This window comes from Pristiophorus japonicus, unplaced genomic scaffold, assembly GCF_044704955.1.
Source record: "Pristiophorus japonicus isolate sPriJap1 unplaced genomic scaffold, sPriJap1.hap1 HAP1_SCAFFOLD_565, whole genome shotgun sequence".
NCBI lineage: Eukaryota > Metazoa > Chordata > Chondrichthyes > Pristiophoridae > Pristiophorus > Pristiophorus japonicus.
Window position 1 is genome coordinate 177,898 of NW_027254473.1, and position 23,084 is coordinate 200,981.

Consider the following 23,084-nt stretch of genomic DNA (forward strand, 5'->3'; position numbering starts at 1 on the left):
GCCCAAACTTCAGAAAGTAACGGCAATAGCAGGTGCTGACGTGGTGGGGTCAGTTGTCGTGGGGTCAGGGGGTGAGACGTGGCGGGGTCAGGGGGTCAGGGAGTGAGACGAGGTCAGGGGGTAAGACGCGGCGGGGTCAGGGGGTCAGGGAGTGAGACGCGATGGGGTCAGGGGGTGAGATGTGGCGGGGTCAGGGGGTGAGATGCGATGGGGTCAGGGGGTGAGACGCGATGGGGTCAGGGGGTGAGACGCGATGGGGTCAGGGGGTGAGATGCGATGGGGTCAGGGGGTGAGACGCGATGGGGTCAGGGGGTGAGACGCGATGGGGTCAGGGGGTGAGATGTGGCGGGGTCAGGGGGTGAGACGCGATGGGGTCAGGGGGTGAGATGTGGCGGGGTCAGGGGGTGAGACGTGGCGGGGTCAGGGGGTGAGATGTGGCGGGGTCAGGGGGTGAGATGTGGCGGGGTCAGGGGGTCAGACGCGGCGGGGTCAGGGGGTGAGACGTGGCGGGGTCAGGGGGTGAGATGTGGCGGGGTCAGGGGGTCGCGGGGTCAGGGGGTGAGACGCGGCGGGGATGCCCTGATTGGTGGGATTGTGGGGGAGGGGACAATGGGCGGGGCCTGCAGCCCGCAGGATCAGTGAATGAGCGCAACTTCCGCCCTGCCTTTGACAGAGCTTCCGGTTTTTGACCATGACGCAGTTTCCGGTTCCCGGCCTGCTGGCCCCCGGCAGGGTCTCGCTCACTTCCGCTTCCGGCTCGGGGGATCGCGGGGGAACCGGAAAAAAAAGCCGCCAAAAAAACCCCGAAAAAAACCCGCGGCCTAAAAAACTGAGACCGGGGCCTGAGGCACAGAGAGCGGGAGAGGCCGGGCCTGAGACCGGGGCCTGAGGGAGACCGAGAGACCGGGCCTGAGACCGGGGCCTGAGGGAGAGAGAGGCCGGGCCTGAGACCGGGGCCTGAGGGAGACCGAGAGACCGGGGCCTGAGACCGGGGCCTGAGGGAGACCGAGAGACCGGGGCCTGAGGCACAGAGAGCGGGAGAGGCCGGGCCTGAGACCGGGGCCTGAGGGAGACCGAGAGACAGGCCGCGGTCCGGGACACCGAGTCAGAGCAGCCCGGCCCCGAGACTGAGACACAGAGAGACATGAGGAGAGAGCCCGGTAAATATAGTGTGTGAGGGAGGGAGGGAGGGAGGGAGTGTGGGAGGGGGAGGGAGTGAGTGAGTGAGTGAGTGAGTGAGTGAGTGAGTGAGGGGTGGGGGAGGGGGAAGAGTGTGAGGGGAGGGAGTGAGAGTGTGTGAGTGAGGTGAAGAGTGAGGGGAGGGGGAAGAGTGTGAGGGAGGGAGAGAGACAGAGTGAGTGATGGAGGGGGTGTGTGAGGGAGAGAGAGTGTGAGTGAGGGGTGGAGGGAGGGAGGGAGGGTGGGAGGGAGTGAGTGTGAGGTGGGGGAGGGGGAAGAGTGTGTGAGGGAGGGAGAGAGACAGAGTGAGGGATGGAGGGGGTGTGTGAGGGAGAGAGAGTGTGAGTGAGGGGTGGAGGGAGGGTGTGGGGATGAGTGAGGGAGAGCGGGCGTGTGGGGGGAGAGAGTGTGCGCGGGATGGAGTGAGCAAGTCCCACACAAGAGATTGGTACAAAATCAAAGCACATGGTATTGGGGGTAATGTGCTGACGTGGATTGAGAACTGGTCGGCAGACAGGAAGCAGAGAGTCGGGATAAACGGGTCCTTTTCAGAATGGCAGGCAGTGACTAGTGGGGTACCGCAGGGCTCAGTGCTGGGGCCCCAGCTCTTTACAATATACATTAATGATTTAGATGAAGGAATTGAGTGTAATATCTCCAAGTTTGCTGATGACACTAAGTTGGGTGGCGGTGTGAGCTGTGAGGAGGATGCTAGGAGGCTGCAGGGTGACTTGGACAGGTTAGGTGAATGGGCAAATGCATGGCAGATGAAGTATAATGTGGATAAATGTGAGGTTATCCATTTTGGTGGTAAAAACAGAGAGACAGACTATTATCTGAATGGTGACAGATTAGGAAAAGGGGAGGTGCAACGAGACCTGGGTGTCATGGTACATCAGTCATTGAAGGTTGGCATGCAGGTACAGCAGGCGGTTAAGAAAGCAAATGGCATGTTGGCCTTCATAGCGAGGGGATTTGAGTACAGGGGCAGGGAGGTGTTGCTACAGTTGTACAGGGCCTTGGTGAGGCCACACCTGGAATATTGTGTACAGTTTTGGTCTCCTAACCTGAGGAAGGACATTCTTGCTATTGAGGGAGTGCAGCGAAGGTTCACCAGACTGATTCCCGGGATGGCAGGACTGACATATGAGGAGAGACTGGATCGACTGGGCCTTTATTCACTGGAGTTTAGAAGAATGAGAGGGGACCTCATAGAAACATATAAAATTCTGACGGGACTGGACAGGTTAGATGCAGGAAGAAAGTTCCCGATGTTGGGGAAGTCCAGAACCAGGGGACACAGTCTAAGGATAAGGGGTAAGCCATTTAGGACCGAGATGAGGAGAAACTTCTTCACCCAGAGAGTGGTGAACCTGTGGAATTCTCTGCCACAGAAAGTTGTTGAGGCCAATTCACTAAATATATTCAAAAGGGTTAGATATATTAGATGTGGCCGTTACGACGAAAGGGATCAGGGGGTATGGAGAGAAAGCAGGAGTGGGGTACTGAAGTTGCATGATCAGCCATGATCATAGTGAATGGTGGTGCAGGCTCGAATGGCCTGCTCCTGCACATTTTTTCTATGTTGCTATGAGCATGTGTGTGTGTGTGAGAGGGGAAGCATGCCGGGGGGGGGGGTAAGTGTGTGAGAGAGAGAGAGAGAGAGAGTGTGTGTGTGTGTGGGCGCATAGGAGAAGGAAAGAGAGAGCGCGAGTGTGTGGGTGGGTGAGAGAGAGAGTGTGTGTGTGTATTCGCGCGCGCGCGTAGGAGAGGGAAAGAGAGAGCGCGAGTGTGTGGGTGGGTGTGAGAGAGAGAGAGTGCGCAGGAGGGAGGGAAAGAGTGAGCGCGCAGAGATAGCGATGGGTGGGGATGGGGAGAGAGGGAGCGGAGCGGGGACTGTGGGCCGAATGTGGTTTCTGCAGTGAGTGAGGTTGGTTTAAGTCATCAATCATAGAAATTTACAGCATGGAAGGAGGCCATTCGGCCCATTGTTTCCCTGCCGGCCGACCAAGGGCTATCCCAGCCTAATCCTACTTTCCAGCTCTCGCTCCCTTGCCCTGTCGGTTACGGCACTTTCATCATCAAAGGCGGTCCCTTGAAACGAAGATGACTTGCTTCCACGCCAAAAAAAGGATGAGTTCACAGGTGTTTCGATGAATGACCCGAACTACATCCTGAAGGGTGGAAGATGCCTGTGCGTGAGTTTTTTTTAACATGGGGTGGCCTTTGCACACCAGCCACCACACGGGCTTGACAGAGCGAGGTCTTAGTCCAACTGCACTTTAACCACATATCAAAGTACTTTTTAAAAGTGGTGAGGGTTTCTGCCTCTACCAGCCTTTTAGGCAGTGAGTTCTGCCCCAGACCCCCACCACCCTCTCGGTTAAAATTGTTCTCCTCAAATCCCCTCTAAACCTACTACCAATTACTTTCAATCTGTGCCCCCTGGTTGTTGACCCCTCTGCCCAGGGAAACTCTATCCAGGCCCCTCATCATTTTATACCTCTGATAAATCTTCCTCTGTTCCAAAGAAAACAACTCCAGCCTTTGCAATCTTTCCTCATAGCTAAAATTCTCCAGGCCAAGCAACATCCTGGTAAATCTCCTCTGTACCCTCTCCAGTGCAATCACATCCTTCCTGTAATGTGGTGACCAGAACTGCACGCAGTACTCCAGCTGTGGTCTAACCAGTGTTTTATACAGTTCAAGCATAACCTCCCTGCTCTCGTATTCTATGCCTCGGCTAATAAAGGCAAGTATTCCGTATGCCTTCTTAACCACCTTATCCACTGGCCTGCTACCTTCAGGGATCTGTGGACCTGCACTCCAAGGTCCCTGTGTTCCTCGACACTTCTCAGTGTCCTACCATTTAATGTGTATTCCCTCGCCGTGTTAGACAGCCCCAAATGCATTACCTCAAACTTCTCCGGATTAAACTCCATTTGCCACTGCTCTGCCCACCCCCTGACCAGTTCATCGATATCTTCCTGCAGTCCGCAGGTTTCTTCTTTATCATCAACCACACGGCCGATGTTAGTGTCATCTGTAAACTTCTTAATCATACCTTCCGGTTATAAAAGGGGTCGGAGGGTCTAGTAAGGAGGAGGAACTGAGGGAAATCCTTATTAGCCGGGAAATTGTGTTGGGGAAATTGATGGGATTGAAGGCCGATAAATCCCCAGGGCCTGATGGACTGCATCCCAGAGTACTTAAGGAGGTGGCCTTGGAAATAGTGGATGCGTTGACAGTCATTTTCCAACATTCCATTGACTCTGGATCAGTTCCTATGGAGTGGAGGGTAGCCAATGTAACCCCACTTTTTAAAAAAGGAGGGAGAGAGAAAACAGGGAATTACAGACCGGTCAGCCTGACAACGGTAGTGGGTAAAATGATGGAATCAATTATTAAGGATGTCATTGCAGTGCATTTGGAAAGAGGTGACATGATAGGTCCAAGTCAGCATGGATTTGTGAAAGGGAAATCATGCTTGACAAATCTTCTGGAATTTTTTGAGGATGTTTCCAGTAGAGTGGATAAGGGAGAACCAGTTGATGTGGTATATTTGGAGTTTCAGAAGGCGTTCGACAAGGTCCCACACAAGAGATTAATGTGCAAAGTTAGAGCACATGGGATTGGGGGTAGTGTGCTGACATGGATTGAGAACTGGTTGTCAGACAGGAAGTAAAGAGTAGGAGTAAATGGGTACTTTTCAGAATGGCAGGCAGTGACTAGTGGGGTACCGCAAGGTTCTGTGCTGGGGCCCCAGCTGTTTACACTGTACATTAATGATTTAGATGAGGGGATTAAATGTAGTATCTCCAAATTTGCGGATGACACTAAGTTGGGTGGCAGTGTGAGCTGCGAGGAGGATGCTGTGAGGCTGCAGAGCGACTTGGATAGGTTAGGTGAGTGGGCAAATGCATGGCAGATGAAGTATAATGTGGATAAATGTGAGGTTATCCACTTTGGTGGTAAAAACAGAGAGACAGACTATTATCTGAATGGTGACAGATTAGGAAAAGGGGAGGTGCAAAGACACCTGGGTGTCATGGTACATCAGTCATTGAAGGTTGGCATGCAGGTGCAGCAAGCGGTTAAGAAAGCAAATGGCATGTTGGCCTTCATAGCGAGGGGATTTGAGTACAGGGGCAGGGAGGTGTTGCTACAGTTGTACAGGACCTTGGTGAGGCCACACCTGGAGTATTGTGTACAGTTTTGGTCTCCTAACCTGAGGAAGGACATTCTTGCTATTGAGGGAGTGCAGCGAAGGTTCACCAGACTGATTCCCGGGATGGCGGGACTGACCTATCAAGAAAGACTGGATCAACTGGGCTTGTATTCACTGGAGTTCAGAAGAATGAGAGGGGACCTCATAGAAACATTTAAAATTCTGACGGGGTTAGACAGGTTAGATGCAGGAAGAATGTTCCCAATGTTGGTGAAGTCCAGAACCAGGGGTCACAGTCTAAGGATAAGGGGTAAGCCATTTAGGACCGAGATGCGGAGGAACTTCTTCACCCAGAGAGTGGTGAACCTGTGGAATTCTCTACCACAGAAAGTTGTTGAGGCCAATTCACTAAATATATTCAAAAAGGAGTTAGGTGAGGTCCTTACTACACGGGGTATCAAGGGGTATGGCGAGAAAGCAGGAATGGGGTACTGAAGTTGAATGTTCAACCATGAACTCATTGAATGGCGGTGCAGGCTAGAAGGGCCGAATGGCCTACTCCTGCACCTATTTTCTATGTTTCTATACCCCCTATATACAAGTCCTGATGAGGTTGCTGTAACCCAGGTCGCTGGTGGTCTCTCCTTATCCAAGAAAGGATATACTTGCCTTGGAGGTGGTGCAACATAGGTTCACTAGATTGATTTTTGGGATGAGAGGGCTGTCTTATGATAGATTGAGTAGATTGGGCCTATACTCTCTGGAGTTTAGGAGGAGAGGTGATCTCATTGAGACATACAAGTTTCTTAGGGAGATTGACAGAGTAGATGCTGAGAGGATGCTTCCCCCGGGCTGGAGAGTCTAGAACCAGGGGTCACAGTCTTAGAATAAGGGGCCGCCCATTTAAAACTGAGATGAGGAGGAATTTCTTCTCTGAGGGTTGTAAATCTGGAATTCTCTGCCCCAGAGAGCTGTGGAGGCTGGGACATTGAATATATTTAAGGTGGAGATAGACAGATTTTTGAGTGATAAGGGAGTGAAGGGTTATGGGGAGCGGGCGGGGAAGTGGAGCTGAGTCCATGATCGGATCAGCCATGATCATATTAAATGGCAGAGCAGGCTCGAGGGGCAGAATGGCCGACTCCTGTTCCTATTTCTGATGTCTCTCCAGCCACCGTCTGCCCCACCCGTGACAGAGACTGTAGATCCCGCATTGGACTCATCAGTCACCTATATTAGTGTGGAAGCAAGTCATTCTCGACTCTGGGGGATGGCCTAAGGAGAAGTTAGGGTCAGGATTAGGGATAGAGGTTAGGTTTAGGGGTAGGGATAGAATTTAAGGTCAGGATTAGGGTTGGGGATAAGGTAAGGGGATAGGATAAAGGATAGGTTTAGGGGTAGGGATAGAATTTAAGGTCAGGATTAGGGTTGGGGATAAGGTAAGGGGATAGGATAAGGGGTAGGGATAGGTTTCGGGGTAGGGATAGAATTTAAGGTCAAGATTAGGGTTGGGAATAAGGTAAGGGGATAGGATAAGGGGTAGGGATAGAGGTTAGGGTCAGGTTTAGGGGTAGGGATAAGAACATAAGAAATAGGAGTAGGCCATACGGCCCCTCGAGCCTGCTCCGCCATTTTACACGATCATGGCTGATCTGATCATGGACTCGGGTCCACTTCTCCGCCCGCTCACCATAAACCCCTTATTCCCTTATCAGTTAAGAAACTGTCTATCTCTGTCTTAAATTTATTCAATGTCCCAGCCTCCACAGCTCTCTGGGGCAGCAAATTCCACAGATTTACAACCCTCTGAGAGAAGAAATTTCTCCATCTCGGTTTTAAATGGACGGCCCCTTATTCTAAGACCATGCCCCCCAGTTCTAGTCTCCCCCATCAGTGGGAACATCCTCTCTGCATCCACCTTGTCGAGCCCCCTCATAATCTGATACGTTTCGATAAGATCACACCTTATTCTTCTGAATTCCATTGACTAGAGGCCCAACCTACTCAACCTTTCCTCATTAGTCAACCCCCTCACCTCCGGAATCAACCGAGTGAACCTTCTCTGAACTGCCTCCAAAGCAAGTATATCCTTTCGTAAATATGGAAACCAAAACTGCACGCAGTACTCCAGGTGTGGCCTCACCAATACCCTGCATAACTGGAGCAAGACTTCCCTGCTTTTATACTCCATCCCCTTTGCAATAAAGGCCAAGATACCATTGGCCTTCCTGATCACTTGCTGTACCTGCAGACTAACCTTTTATGTTTCATGTACAAGTAACCCCCAGGTCCCGCTGTACTGCGGCACTTTGCAATCTTTCTCCATTTAAATAATAACTTGCTCTTTGAATTTTTCTGCCAAACTGCATGACCTTACATTTTCTAACATTATACTCCATCTGCCAAATTTTTGCCCACTCACTTAGCCTGTCTATGTCCTTTTGCAGATTTTTTGTGTTCTCTCACATTGCTTTTCCTCCCATCTTTGTATCGTCAGCAAACTTGGCTACGTTACACTCGGTCCCTTCTTCCAAGTCGTTAATATAGATTATAAATAGTTGGGGTCCCAGCACTGATCCCTGCGGCACCCCACTAGTTACTGATTGCCAACCCGAGAATGAACCATTTATCCCAACTCTCTGTTTTTTGTTAGTTAACCAATCCTCTATCCATGCTAATATATTACCCCCAACCCTGTGCGGTAACCTTTTTACGTGGCACCTTGTCAAATGCCTTCTGGAAATCCAAATACACCACATCCACTGGTTCCCCTTTATCCACCCTGTTCGTTAGATCCTCAAAGAATTCCAGCAAATTTGTCAAACATGATTTCCCTTCATAAATCCATGCTGACTCTGCCTGACCGAATTATGCTTTTCCAAATGTCCTGCTACTGCTTCTTTAATAATGGACTCCAACATTTTCCCAAACACAGATGGAAACTGGTTTATAATTTCCTGATTTTTGTCTGCCTCCTGTTTTAAATAGTGGTGTTACATTTGCGGTTTTCCAATCCGCTGGGACCTTCCCAGAATCCAGGGAATTTTGGTAAATTACAACCAATGCATCCACTATCCCTGCTGCTACTTCTCTTCAGACCCTAGGATGCAAGTCATCAGGTCCAGGGGATCTATCTGCCTTTAGTCCCATTATCTTACTGAGTACCACCTCCTTAGTGATTGGGTTAAGTTCCTCTCTTCCCCGCCCCCCCCTATAGCCCCTTGACTATCCACTGTTGGGATATTTTTAGCGTCCTCTACTGTAAAGACTGATGAGTTTCTGCCATCTCCATGTTCCCCATCACTAATTTCCTCTAAGGGACCAACATTTAATTTAGCCATTCTTTTCCTTTTTATATACCTGTAGAAACTCTTGCTATCTGTTTTTATATTTCGTGCTAGTTTACTTTCATAGTCTATCTTCCCTTTCTTAATCATTTTTTTAGTCATTCTTTGCTGGCTTTTAAAAGCTTCCCAATCTTCTGTCCTCTCACTAGTTTTGGCCACTTTGTATGCCCCTGTTTTTAATTGGATACCGTCCTTTATTTCTTTAGTTAGTTACGGATGGCTATCTTTTCTCTTACACCCTTTCCTCTTCACTGGAATATATTTTTCTTGAGAGTTATGAAATACCTCCTTAAATGTACGTCACTGTTCATCAGCCGTTCTACACTTTAATCTATTTTCCCAGTCCACTTTACCTACCTCTGCCCTCATACCTTCATAGTCTCCTTTATTTAAGCTTAGTACGCTGGTTAGAGATCCAACTTTCTCACCCTCCATCTGAATTTGAAATTCAATCGTTCTATGATCACTCATTCCGAGGGGATCCTTTACTAGCAGATTGTTTATTAATCCTGTCTCGTTACACAGGCCCCCTGGTTGGTTCCATTACATATTGCTCAAGGAACCAGTCCCTTTATATAGACTTTAGGGATAGAGGATAGAGTTTAGGGGTAGGGATAGGGGTTTGGGATAGGGATCGAGTTTAGGGGTAGGGATAGGGGTTAGGGGTAGAGGATGGCGTTTAGGAGTAGAGTTTAGGGCTAGGGATAGGGGTTTGGGATAGGGATCGAGTTTAGGGGTAGGGATAGGGGTTAGGGGTAGAGGATGGCGTTTAGGAGTAGAGTTTAGGGCTAGGGATAGGGGTTTGGGATAGGGATAGAGTTTAGGGGTAGGGATAGGGGTTTGGGATAGGGATCGAGTTTAGGGGTAGGGATAGGGGTTAGGGGTAGAGGATGGCGTTTAGGGGTAGGGATAGGGGTTAGGGGTAGAGGATGGCGTTTAGGAGTAGAGTTTAGGGGTAGGGATAGGGGTTTGGGATAGGGATCGAGTATAGGGGTTAGGGGTAGAGGATGGCGTTTAGGAGTAGAGTTTAAGGGTAGGGATAGGGGTTTGGGATAGGGATCGAGTTTAGGGGTAGGGATAGGGGTTAGGGGTAGAGGATGGCGTTTAGGAGTAGAGTTTAGGGCTAGGGATAGGGGTTTGGGGTAGGGATCGAGTTTAGGGGTAGGGATAGGGGTTTGGGGTAGAGGATGGCGTTTAGGAGTAGAGTTTAGGGCTAGGGATAGGGGTTTGGGATAGGGATCGAGTATAGGGGTTAGGGGTAGAGGATGGCGTTTAGGAGTAGAGTTTAGGGGTAGGGATAGGGGTTTGGGATAGGGATCGAGTATAGGGGTTAGGGGTAGAGGATGGCGTTTAGGAGTAGAGTTTAAGGGTAGGGATAGGGGTTGGGGTAGAGGATGGCGTTTAGGAGTAGAGTTTAGGGGTAGGGATAGGGGTTTGGGATAGGGATCGAGTTTAGGAGTAGGGATAGGGGTTAGGGGTAGAGGATGGCGTTTAGGAGTAGAGTTTAGGGGTAGGGATAGGGGTTTGGGATAGGGATCGAGTTTAGGAGTAGGGATAGGGGTTAGGGGTAGAGGATGGCGTTTAGGAGTAGAGTTTAGGAGTAGGGATAGGGGTTTGGGATAGGGATCGAGTTTAGGAGTAGAGTTTAGGGCTAGGGATAGAGTTCATGGTTAAGTTTTCGGCTCGAGGGTCGAATGGCCGACTCCTGCTCCTATTTCTGATAGAGATTTTTGGACTCTTGGGGAATGGACGGATGGGGCGGGGAAGGTTGGAGTTGACGTCTATGTTTGGCCTGACCTTATTGAAGGGCTCGAGGAGCCCCCCCCCCCCGGCCAGGTGCCCGACTTGCCCGCCCCTAATTCCGATGTTCTTTTGTTGTCGGCAGGAGCCCGGGAGTGCAACGGTTACAGTGCCGATGAGGAGATGGACGGCTCGGCCAGCCGGGAGGCCGAGGAACCCAGAGCCCTGGGCTCGGCCAACGGCGTCAAGTACCGGCGGGGGCTGGAGGGGGGCGGGGGAGGGGGAGGAGGCAACGGGTACCACCGGCCCATGGGGCGGGGTCCGGGGGGAGGGGGAGAGGGCGGTTACTACCGGCCCATGGGGAGGGTACCAGGGGGAGGAGGGGAGGGCGGTTATTACCGGCCCATGTGGAGGAGCCCTGGGCCAGACGGTAAGCCCAGGAGTGCCGGCCACCTCCGGCGGGGCTTTGGCCGGGAGTTTGGCCGGCGTTTCGATCGCAGACCCCTGCCCGGCGAGGGGCCGGTAAACGGTTACCCTGGCGGCCCCCGAAGGTGGAAGCCCCGGCCTGGGGGGAGGGAGTACGCGGGAGGGGCGGCGGGTGGGGGAGGGAGCAGGCCCCAGGAGGAGGGCGAGGGGGGGAGGGAGTCTCCTGCCTCCCCGGAGGAGGGGGAGGGCGGGAGTCGTGGCGGGGGAGGGGCAGGGGAGGAGCGGGAGGAAGAGGAGCGTTGGACGCTGTTCAAGCCACCCGCCGCCTTCCCCGTAGACAGCAGCAGCGCGCGCACCGTGCCGCGAATCAGCTACGCCAGCAAGGTGAAGGAGAACCTGAGCCGTGGCGGACCACCGACCCCCGAGGCTGGGGGGCCGGCCAGCGACGATAGCAGCAGCAACGGCGGCGGCAGCAGCGGGAGCGAGGGTCCCGCCCACGGCCTGGGCGCCATCTTCCACAACCAATGGGGGCTGTCCTTCATCACCGGACCCGACGGGGACGGAGCACACCCCCACCGGCGCACCGGGCTCGAGGCTCGGCCCCCAGACCCTGGTCCCGGGGGCCCCGACTGCCACCCTGTACACAGACTCGGCTCCCGCTGCCAGCGATGGCCAGGCCCCTCCACGCACGATCTCCAGGCCGTTGTTCTCTACTTCTCCACAGGTACGTGAGGGGGGTGGGGTGGGGCAGTACGAGAGGGGCGGGGGGAGTGGAGGGTGGTAGAGGGGGCGGGCAGGCGAGTGATGGTTAGGGCGGAGGGTGGGGTCTACTATAGCCCGGGTGAAGAACATAAGAAATAGGAGCAGGAGTACGCCATTCGGCCCCTCGAGCCTGCTCCGCCATTTAATACCATCATGGCTGATCCGATCATGGTCTCGAGTCCACTCCCCATAACCCTTCACTCCCTTATCGTTTAATAAACTGTCTATCTCCACCTTAAATATATTCAATGTCCCAGCCTCCACAGCTCTCTGGGGCAGAGAATTCCACAGATTTACAACCCTCTGAGAGAAGAAATTCCTCCTCATCTCAGTTTTAAATGGGCGGCCCCTTATTCTAAGACCATGCCCCCTAGTTCTAGTCTCCCCCATCAGTGGGAACATCCTCTCTGCATCCACCTTGTCGAGCCCCCTCATAATCTGATACGTTCCAACAGGCCATCAGGGTCTGGCCGAGCACATTCCCTGGGGTTAGAGAGCGGGGGGGCTATCGGCCAGGGTCCCTGCTCCTGATCACTGCCCAGTGACCCCTGGGTTAGAGAGAGGGGAAATCAGCCAGGGTTCCTGCTCCTGATCACTGCCCAGTGACCCTGGGGTTAGAGAGAAGGGAAATCAGCCAGGGTTCCTGCTCCTGATCACTGCCCAGTGACCCTGGGGTTAGAGAGAGGGGAAATCAGCCAGGGTTCCTGCTCCTGATCACTGCCCAGTGACCCCTGGGTTAGAGAGAGGGGAAATCAGCCAGGGTTCCTGCTCCTGATCACTGCCCAGTGACCCCTGGGTTAGAGAGAGGGGAAATCAGCCAGGGTTCCTGCTCCTGATCACTGCCCAGTGACCCTGGGGTTAGAGAGAAGGGAAATCAGCCAGGGTTCCTGCTCCTGATCACTGCCCAGTGACCCTGGGGTTAGAGAGAGGGGAAATCAGCCAGGGTTCCTGCTCCTGATCACTGCCCAGTGACCCCTGGGTTAGAGAGAGGGGAAATCAGCCAGGGTTCCTGCTCCTGATCACTGCCCAGTGACCCCTGGGTTAGAGAGAGGGGAAATCAGCCAGGGTTCCTGCTCCTGATCACTGCCCAGTGACCCCTGGGTTAGAGAGAGAGGGGAAATCAGCCAGGGTTCCTGCTCCTGATCACTGCCCAGTGACCCCTGGGTTAGAGAGGGGAAATCAGCCAGGGTTCCTGCCCCTGATCACTGCCCAGTGACTCTGGGGTTAGAGAGAAGGGAAATCAGCCAGGGTCCCTGCTCCTGATCACTGCCCAGTGACCCCGGTTAGAGAGAGGGGAAATCAGCCAGGGCTCCTGCTCCTGATCACTGCCCAGTGACCCCGGTTAGAGACACAGGGGAAATCAGCCAGGGTTCCTGCCCCTGATCACTGCCCAGTGACCCCTGGGGTTAGAGAGGGGAAATCAGCCAGGGTTCCTGCCCCTGATCACTGCCCAGTGAGTCCTGGGTTAGAGGGAGGGGGAATCAGCCAGGGTTCCTGCTCCTGATCACTGCCCAGTGACCCCTGGGTTAGAGAGAGGGGAAATCAGCCAGGGCTCCTGCTCCTGATCACTGCCCAGTGACCCCGGTTAGAGACACAGGGGAAATCAGCCAGGGTTCCTGCTCCTGATCACTGCCCAGTGACCCCTGGGTTAGAGAGGGGATATCAGCCAGGGTTCCTGCCCCTGATCACTGCCCAGTGACTCTGGGGTTAGAGAGAAGGGAAATCAGCCAGGGTCCCTGCTCCTGATCACTGCCCAGTGACCCCGGTTAGAGAGAGGGGAAATCAGCCAGGGTTCCTGCTCCTGATCACTGCCCAGTGACCCCTGGGTTAGAGAGAGGGGAAATCAGCCAGGGTTCCTGCTCCTGATCACTGCCCAGTGACCCCTGGGTTAGAGAGGGGAAATCAGCCAGGGTTCCTGCTCCTGATCACTGCCCAGTGACCCCTGGGTTAGAGAGAGGGGAAATCAGCCAGGGCTCCTGCTCCTGATCACTGCCCAGTGACCCCGGTTAGAGACACAGGGGAAATCAGCCAGGGTTCCTGCTCCTGATCACTGCCCAGTGACCCCTGGGTTAGAGAGGGGAAATCAGCCAGGGTTCCTGCCCCTGATCACTGCCCAGTGACTCTGGGGTTAGAGAGAAGGGAAATCAGCCAGGGTCCCTGCTCCTGATCACTGCCCAGTGACCCCGGTTAGAGAGAGGGGAAATCAGCCAGGGCTCCTGCTCCTGATCACTGCCCAGTGACCCCGGTTAGAGACACAGGGGAAATCAGCCAGGGTTCCTGCCCCTGATCACTGCCCAGTGACCCCTGGGGTTAGAGAGGGGAAATCAGCCAGGGTTCCTGCCCCTGATCACTGCCCAGTGAGTCCTGGGTTAGAGGGAGGGGGAATCAGCCAGGGTTCCTGCCCCTGATCACTGCCCAGTGAGCCCTGAGTTAGAGAGAGGGGGAATCAGCCAGGGTTCCTGCCCCTGATCAGGCCCAGTGAGCCCTGAGTTAGAGGGAGGGGGAATCAGCCAGGGTTCCTGCCCCTGATCAGGCCCAGTGAGCCCTGAGTTAGAGGGAGGGGGAATCAGCCAGGGTTCCTGCCCCTGATCAGGCCCAGTGAGCCCTGAGTTAGAGGGAGGGGGAATCAGCCAGGGTTCCTGCCCCTGATCAGGCCCAGTGAGCCCTGAGTTAGAGGGAGGGGGAATCAGCCAGGGTTCCTGCCCCTGATCAGGCCCAGTGAGCCCTGAGTTAGAGGGAGGGGGAATCAGCCAGGGTTCCTGCCCCTGATCAGGCCCAGTGAGCCCTGAGTTAGAGGGAGGGGGAATCAGCCAGGGTTCCTGCCCCTGATCAGGCCCAGTGAGCCCTGAGTTAGAGGGAGGGGAAATCAGCCAGGGTTCCTGCCCCTGATCAGGCCCAGTGAGCCCTGAGTTAGAGGGAGGGGGAATCAGCCAGGGTTCCTGCCCCTGATCAGGCCCAGTGAGCCCTGAGTTAGAGGGAGGGGGAATCAGCCAGGGTTCCTGCCCCTGATCAGGCCCAGTGAGCCCTGAGTTAGAGGGAGGGGAAATCAGCCAGCGTAATTCTAAAAGAGGTGGTCGCGTACATAGGTTGTGGATGCATTGGTTGTGATTGTCCAGAATTCCCTCGATTCTTGAACAGTCCCAGTGGATGGTAGCAAATGTAATCCCGCTATCGAAGAAAGGAGGGAGAGAGAAAATGGGGAACTACAGGCCAGTTAGCTGACGTCAGTTGTCGGGAAAATCCTGGAATCAATTCTTAAGGAAGTGCACTTACAAAATGAATAGACAGTCACCCTGGTTTTATGAAAGGGAAATTGAGTTTAACAAATTACAGATTTTTGAGGATGTAACTAGCAGGGTCGATAAGGAGCACCCAGTGCATGTAGTATATTTGGATTTCCAAAAAGCATTCGATAAGGTGCCACACAAAAGGTTGTTACACAAAATTAAGATTAACATAGAAACATAGAAAATAGGTGCAGGAGTAGGCCATTCGGCCCTTCAAGCCTGCACCACCATTCAACATAATCATGGCTGATCATTCACCTCAGTACCCCTTTCCTGCTTTCTCTCCATACCCCTTGATCCCTTTAGCTGTAAGGGCCACATCTAACTCCCTCATGGGATTGGAGGTAATATTTTAGCACGGTTAGAGGATTGGTTAACAGACAGCGAACAGAGTAGGGATAAGCAGGTCATTTTCAGGTCGGCAGGCTGTAACTAGTAGGGTGCTGCAGGGATCAGTGCTGGGGCCCCAGCTATTTACAATCTATATTAATGACTTGGATGAAGGGACCGAGTGTAATGTAGCCAAGTTTGCTGATGATGCAAAGATGGGAGGGAAAGCAAGTTGTGAGGAGGACACACAAAATCTGCAAAGGGATATAGACAGGATAAGTGAGTGGGCAAAAATTTGGCAGATGGAGTGTAATGTGAGAAAGTATGAGGTTAACACTTTGGCAGGAAAAATAAAAAAGCAAATTATAATTTAAATGGAGAAAAATTGCAAAGTGCTGCAGTACAGTGGGACCTGGGGATCCTTGTGCGTGAAACACAAAAGGTTAGTATGCAGGTACAGCAAGTGATCAGGAAGGCCAATGGTATCTTGGCCTTTATTGCAAGGGGGATAGAATATAAAAGCAGAGAAGCCTCGCTACAACTGTACAGGGCCCTGGTGAGACCACACCTGGAATACTGTGCACAGTTTTGGTTTCCGTATCTAAGGAAGGCTATACTTGCCTTGGAGGCAGTGCAACGAACGTTCACCAGATTGATTCCTGCGATGAGGAGAGATTGAGTAGATTGGGCCTGTACTCTTGAGTTCAGAAGAATGAGAGATGATCTCATTGAAATATACAAGATTCTGAGGGGGATTAACAGGGTAGATGCAGGGAGAGTGTTTCCCCCGGGCTGGGGAGCCGAGAACCAGGGGTCACAGTCTCAGGATAAGGGATCGGCAATTTAGGACTTGAGATGAGGAGGAATTTCTTCAGAGGGGGGTGAGTCTCTGGGATTCTCTGCCCCAGAGGGCTGTGGAGGTTCAGTCGTTGAGTATATTCAAGACAGAGATCGAAAAAATTTTGAATATTAAGGAAATGAAGGGATCGGGTGGGAAAGTGGAGTTGAGGTGGAAGATCAGCTGTGAACTTTGAATGGCGGAGCAGGCATGAAGAATCGTATGGTTCCTGCTCCCAATTCTTGTGCTCTTATGTTCTTGCTCACTGTCCAGTGACCCCTGGGTTAGATACAGATTAAAGCTCCCATCAAACACTCCTAGGGCAGGTACAGCACGGATTTAGATACAGAGTAAAGTTTTTGTACAGATTACAGTCCCCCACACGCTCTCCTCGCCATGCAGCATTCCCAAACTAATCCAGAGTTTGAGGATGGTGGGGGGGGGGTGGAAGAGGTCCCACAGAGTGAGGGAGGGGAAGAGGTCCCACAGAGTGAGGGAGGGGAAGAGGTCCCACAGAGTGAGGGAGGGGAAGAGGTCCCACAGAGTGAGGGAGGGGAAGAGGTCCCACAGAGTGAGGGAGGGGAAGAGGTCCCACAGAGTGAGGGAGGGGAAGAGGTCCCACAGAGTGAGGGAGGGGAAGAGGTCCCACAGAGTGAGGGAGGGGAAGAGGTCCCACAGAGTGAGGGAGGGGAAGAGGTCCCACAGAGTGAGGGAGGGGAAGAGGTCCCACAGAGTGAGGGAGGGGAAGAGGTCCCACAGAGTGAGGGAGGGGAAGAGGTCCCACAGAGTGAGGGAGGGGAAGAGGTCCCACAGAGTGAGGGAGGGGAAGAGGTCCCACAGAGTGAGGGAGGGGAAGAGGTCCCACAGAGTGAGGGAGGGGAAGAGGTCCCACAGAGTGAGGGAGGGGAAGAGGTCCCACAGAGTGAGGGAGGGGAAGAGGTCCCACAGAGTGAGGGAGGGGAAGAGGTCCCACAGAGTGAGGGAGGGGAAGAGGTCCCACAGAGTGAGGGAGGGATAGGAGGGGAGGGGGTCCCATAGATTGAGTGAGTGGAGGGGAGTCCCATAGATTGAGTGAGCGGGAGAGGTCCATAGATTGAGTGAGGGGAGGGGGAGGGACTCTCATAGATTGAGTGAGGAGGGGTCCCATAGAGTGAGTGAGTGAGGAGGTCCCATAGATTGAGTGAGTGAGGGGGTCCCATAGATTGAGTGAGTGAGGGGGTCCCATAGATTGAGTGAGTGAGGGGGTCCCATAGATTGAGTGAGTGAGGGGGTCCCATAGATTGAGTGAGTGAGGGGGGTCCCATAGATTGAGTGAGGGGGAGGGGGTGTCCCATAGATTGAGTGAGGGGAGGGGGTGTCCCATAGATTGAGTGAGGGGAGGGGCTCCCATAGATTGAGTGAGGGGAGGGGCTCCCATAGATTGAGTGAGGGGAGGGGCTCCCATAGATTGAGTGAGGGGAGGGGCTCCCATAGATTGAGTGAGGGGAGGGGCTCCCATAGATTGAGTGAGGGGAGGGGCTCCCATAGATTGAGTGAGGGGAGGGGCTCCCATGGATTGAGTGAGGGGAGGGGCTCCCATAGATTGAGTGAGGGGAGGGGCTCCCATAGATTGAGTGAGGGGAGGGGCTCCCATAGATTGAGTGAGGGGAGGGGCTCCCATAGATTGAGTGAGGGGAGGGGGTCCCATAGATTGAGTGAGGGGAGGGAGTCCCATTGATTGAGTGAGGGGGAGGGGAGGGGGGGTCCCATAGATTGAGTGAGGGGGAGGGGTCCCATAGATTGAATGAGGGGAGGGAGTCCCATAGATTGAGTGAGGGGAGGGAGTCCCATTGATTGAGTGAGGGGGAGGGGAGGGGGGGTCCCATTGATTGAGTGAGGGGGAGGGGAGGGGGGGTCCCATAGATTGAGTGAGGGGAGGGGCTCCCATAGATTGAGTGAGGGGAGGGGCTCCCATAGATTGAGTGAGGGGAGGGGCTCCCATAGATTGAGTGAGGGGAGGGGCTCCCATAGATTGAGTGAGGGGAGGGGCTCCCATAGATTGAATGAGTGGGGGTCCCATAGATTGAGTGAGGGGAGGGGGTCCCATAGATTGAGTGAGTGAGGGGAGGGGGTCCCATAGATTGAGTGAGGGGAGGGGGTCCCATAGATTGAGTGAGGGGAGGGGGTCCCATAGATTGAGTGAGTGAGGGGAGGGGGTCCCATAGATTGAGTGAGGGGAGGGGGTCCCATAGATTGAGTGAGTGAGGGGAGGGGGTCCCATAGATTGAGTGAGGGGAGGGGCTCCCATAGATTGAGTGAGGGGAGGGGGTCCCATAGATTGAGTGAGGGGAGGGGGTCCCATAGATTGAGTGAGGGGAGGGGGTCCCATAGATTGAGTGAGGGGAGGGGGTCCCATAGATTGAGTGAGGGGAGGGGGTCCCATAGATTGAGTGAGTGAGGGGAGGGGGTCCCATAGATTGAGTGGGGGGAGGCTGCTATCTGAGTGAATTTGTCCGTGTGCTGATGTCTGTTGTGTTTGTTTTTATAGAATGGGATCAGATTTGGGAGAGACACAAACAAGGTGAGCGTTGGTGTGTTTGGCTTGGTGGGCGGGCGGGGGGTGTGGGCGAGAGCGTGTGTCTGCTATTAACGTTCACTTGCCCGCTCTGTTACAGATCCGTCTGCAGTGGTCCTGTACGAAGAGTCACTGGACAGTGCTGGCCTGACGGACTGACCCCTCCCCCGGCGATGGAACGTTGTAACAAAACTTCACTGAGTGAGGACGAGGATGGTTCCAGGGCCACGACCCAGCACAGCGCCGCTTGTCGGAACAGGAATCGGCCAGAAAACCCTGAATGTGCAGGACTTTTAAACCAAACCCAATGATCAAGTTTTGAAACCGTTGCAAACAAGTGATTAAAAAGGCCTGTTTTTTTCCAAATTTTGAGTCCCTGCTCTTCACTGCTGCTCAAAGGGGCCGTAGTCGGGGAGATGGTTCCGTGGGACCGATTGTACCGAGGCTGCAACACAGCGAATTGACCCAGGTCCCATCCCTGGACTGTGCTCAATTAGCTGATAATGATAAGCTGATTAGCTGATAACGGTGTCGTACCCCGGGGAGAGTCGGTGCACCCGTGGGGGAGGGACCCGTACCCCAGGGAGAGTCGGTGCACCCGTGGGGGAGACCCGTACCCCGGGGAGAGTCGGTGCACCCGTGGGGGAGACCCGTACCCCGGGGAGAGTCGGTGCCCCGTGGGGGAGACCCGTACCCCGGGGAGAGTCGGTGCCCTGTGGGGGGGTGGGGCCCATACCCCGGGGAGAGTCGGTGCCCCGTGGGGGAGACCCGTACCCCGGGGAGAGTCGGTGCCCTGTGGGGGGGTGGGGCCCATACCCCGGGGAGAGTTGGTGCCCCGTGGGGGAGACCCGTACCCCGGGGAGAGTTGGTGCCCCGTGGGGGGGCCCGTGCCCCGGGGAGAGTCGGTGCCCTGTGGGGGAGACCCGTACCCCGGGGAGAGTCGGTGCCCTGTGGGGGAGACCCGTACCCCGGGGAGAGTCGGTGCTCCGTGGGGGAGACCCGTACCCCGGGGAGAGTCGGTGCCCCGTGGGGGAGGGACCTGTGCCCCGGGGAGAGTTGGTACCCCGTGGGGGAGGGACCTGTGCTCCGGGGAGAGTCGGTGCCCTGTGGGGAGGAACCGTACCCCGGGGAGAGTCAGTGCCCCGTGGGGGAGACCCGTACCCCGGGGAGAGTCGGTGCCCTGTGGGGGAGACCCGTACCCCGGGGAGAGTCGGTGCCCCGTGGGGAGGAACCGTACCCCGGGGAGAGTCGGTGCCCCGTGGGGAGGGAGACCCGTACCCCGGGGAGAGTCGGTGCCCCGTGGGGGAGACCCATACCCCGGGGAGAGTCGGTGCCCCGTGGGGGAGGGACCTGTGCCCCGGGGAGAGTTGGTACCCCGTGGGGGAGGGACCTGTGCTCCGGGGAGAGTCGGTGCCCTGTGGGGAGGAACCGTACCCCGGGGAGAGTCAGTGCCCCGTGGGGGAGACCCGTACCCCGGGGAGAGTCGGTGCCCTGTGGGGGAGACCCGTACCCCGGGGAGAGTCGGTGCCCCGTGGGGAGGAACCGTACCCCGGGGAGAGTCGGTGCCCCGTGGGGGAGGGACCTGTGCTCCGGGGAGAGTCGGTGCCCTGTGGGGAGGAACCGTACCCCGGGGAGAGTCAGTGCCCCGTGGGGGAGACCCGTACCCCGGGGAGAGTTGGTACCCCGTGGGGGAGGGACCTGTGCTCCGGGGAGAGTCGGTGCCCTGTGGGGAGGAACCGTACCCCGGGGAGAGTCAGTGCCCCGTGGGGGAGACCCGTACCCCGGGGAGAGTCGGTGCCCTGTGGGGGAGACCCGTACCCCGGGGAGAGTCGGTGCCCCGTGGGGAGGAACCGTACCCCGGGGAGAGTCGGTGCCCCGTGGGGAGGGAGACCCGTACCCCGGGGAGAGTCGGTGCCCCGTGGGGGAGACCCATACCCCGGGGAGAGTCGGTGCCCCGTGGGGGAGGGACCTGTGCCCCGGGGAGAGTCGGTGCCCCGTGGGGGAGACCCATACCCCGGGGAGAGTCGGTGCCCCGTGGGGGAGGGACCTGTGCCCCGGGGAGAGTCGGTGCCCCGTGGGGGAGACCCATACCCCGGGGAGAGTCGGTGCCCCGTGGGGGAGGGACCTGTGCCCCGGGGAGAGTTGGTACCCGGGTCACTGGGCAGTCATCAGGAGCAGGAACCCTGGCTGATTGAGGGGGCTTGACAAGGTGGATGCAGAGAGGATGTTTCCACTGCTGGGGGAGACTAGAACTAGAGGACATGATCATAGACTAAAGGGCTGCCCAGTTAACTGAGATGAGGAGGAATTATTTCTTCTCAGAGGGTTGTAAATCTGGAATTCTCTGCCCCAGAGAGCTGTGGAGGCTGGGTCATTGAATATATTTAATACCGAGATAAGGAAATAAGGGGTTATGGGGAGCGGGTAGGGAAGTGGAGCTGAGTCCATGATCGAATCAGCCATGCTCGTATTAAATGGCGGAGCAGGCTCGAGGGGCCGAATGGCCCACTCCTGCTCCTATTTCTTATGTTCTTATATGTACCTACAAGTGTCTTTGGACCTCCACTGTTTTTAGTTTTCACCATTTAGAAAGTACCCCCTTGTATCCATTGGGTTGGGTTGGTTTTTTTAGCATTGGAGTGAATGGACTCCTCCTGTTCTTGTATAACATGCTTGAGTGTGCTGAATGGCCTCCTCCTGCTCCTAAGTAAAAGGGTCGAGGGGCTGAATGGATTCCTCCTGTTCCTATGGTAATGTGGAAGACCTCACATTTGCCTCCATTGAAAGCCATTTTCTGCAGTTTTGCTCATTCAGTTGAATTAGTCGATATCTCTTTGTAAATCTACGCTTCCATCCACACTTCTTACAATGTCGCCTTTCTGTGTGTCATCGGCAAACTTGGATATGTGCCGTTCTATCCCATCCTATAAGTTAATAAATCCAGTGAATAGATGAGGCCCCGACACCGATTCCTGGAGGTCACCACTTTCAGCTGCCAACTTGGGTACCTGCCCAATATCCCTATTCACTGACTCCTGTCGCTCAGCTAACTTACTCACCAGCTCAGCAATTTGCCCTCAATTCTGTGGGGCTTCACCTTTATTTAAGGAAGGATATCCTCGCTTTGGAGGCAGGTCAGAGAAGCTTCATTCGGTTTGTTCCGGGGATGAGGGGGTTGACTTATGAGGTAAAGTTGAGGAGGTTGGGCCTCTACTCATTGGAATTCAGAAGAATGAGAGGTGATCGTATCGAAACGTATAAGATTATGAGGGGGCTCGACAAGGTGGATGCAGAGAGGATGTTTCCACTGATGGGGGAGACTAGAACTAGGAGGGCATGGTCTTAGAATAAGGGGCCGCCCATTTAAAACTGAGATGAGGAGGAATTTCTTCTCTGAGGGTTGTAAATCTGTGGAATTCGCTACCCCAGAGAGCTGTGGAGGCTGGGACATTGAAAAATATAAAACAGAAATAGACGGTTTCTTAAACGATAAGGGAATAAGGGGTTATGGGGAGCGGGCGGGGAAGTGGAGCTGAGTCCATGATTGGGCCAGCCATGATCGTATTAAATGGCGGAGCAGGCTCGAGGGGCCGAATGGCCTACACCTGTTCCTATTATGTTCTTTCCCCCTCCTGGGAATGTGTCTATTCTGTACCCGAATCATATCCCCATTGCTCAATCACTGTTTTACCTCCCAACCTTTGATTCCAATCCACCCGGGTCCGATCCTTTCAAACTCACTTAAGTTATACCCCCTGCAGTTAAATATTATTATGCTGGATTGTTCCTTCTCCTTTCCCATAATAATTCTAAACTTGATATGATCGCTGTTCCCCAAATGCTCTCCCACTGAAACAGTCCTTAAGCATTCTTTTATTGTACAAATATCTCCTCAATACACATTACAAATGCTAAAGATCAATGATTTCAACTGGGTCCCGGCTCGACCCCCGGGCCCCGGCTCGACCCCCCGCCCCCGGCCTGACCCTCGACCACCCTCCCCCATGCTCGACCCTCGACCCCCCCCCCCAGGCTCGACCCTCGACCCCCCCCCAGCTTGACCCTCAACCCATAGCTGCCCTGAGACCACACGGCATAGTTAGTGGGAGCAAAGTGAAGGGTATACGGCAAGTCATGAAACGGTGGGGTAATAGTGGGTGGGGGCATACAGTAAGGGGTAACAGTGTGGGGGAACTGGGGCTAATGGTGTGGGGGTTAAATGGTAGGAGGGGTAATGGTGTGGGGGAGATAGTGTGGGGTAATGGTGTGGGGGAAATGGTGAAAGGTAACCCTGAGGGCTAACCGTGCCAAGGGCGTGGTGAAGAGTTATGGTAGGGAGAACATAGCAGGGTGGGGTGTACAGCTATCGCACTCTCAGTACCAAGTCCCCGAAGTTGGAGATGTGAAACCCCCAACTGGATCGGTCCTGGTTCATGATTTACTACAGTGACCG

At 54.5% G+C, this 23,084-nt stretch overlaps 1 protein-coding gene across 1 annotated transcript; it reads left to right on the forward strand.

Moving 5' to 3' along the window:
- Positions 1 to 702: 702 nt before the first annotated feature.
- Positions 703 to 18,997, forward strand: LOC139254648 (uncharacterized). Its single transcript, XM_070873769.1, has 4 exons — positions 703 to 1,160; positions 10,580 to 11,584; positions 18,605 to 18,637; positions 18,732 to 18,997. The coding sequence occupies exons 1-4, from the start codon at positions 1,145 to 1,147 to the stop codon at positions 18,788 to 18,790; spliced, it is 1,113 nt and encodes a 370-aa protein (XP_070729870.1). The 5' UTR covers positions 703 to 1,144; the 3' UTR covers positions 18,791 to 18,997.
- Positions 18,998 to 23,084: the final 4,087 nt, after the last annotated feature.

Coding starts and splice junctions, on each gene's coding strand:
- LOC139254648 (XM_070873769.1), top strand. Junction 11,585..18,604: donor TGTTCTCTACTTCTCCACAG/GTACGTGAGGGG, acceptor TTGTTTTTATAG/AATGGGATCAGATTTGGGAG. Junction 18,638..18,731: donor TTGGGAGAGACACAAACAAG/GTGAGCGTTGGT, acceptor GCTCTGTTACAG/ATCCGTCTGCAGTGGTCCTG.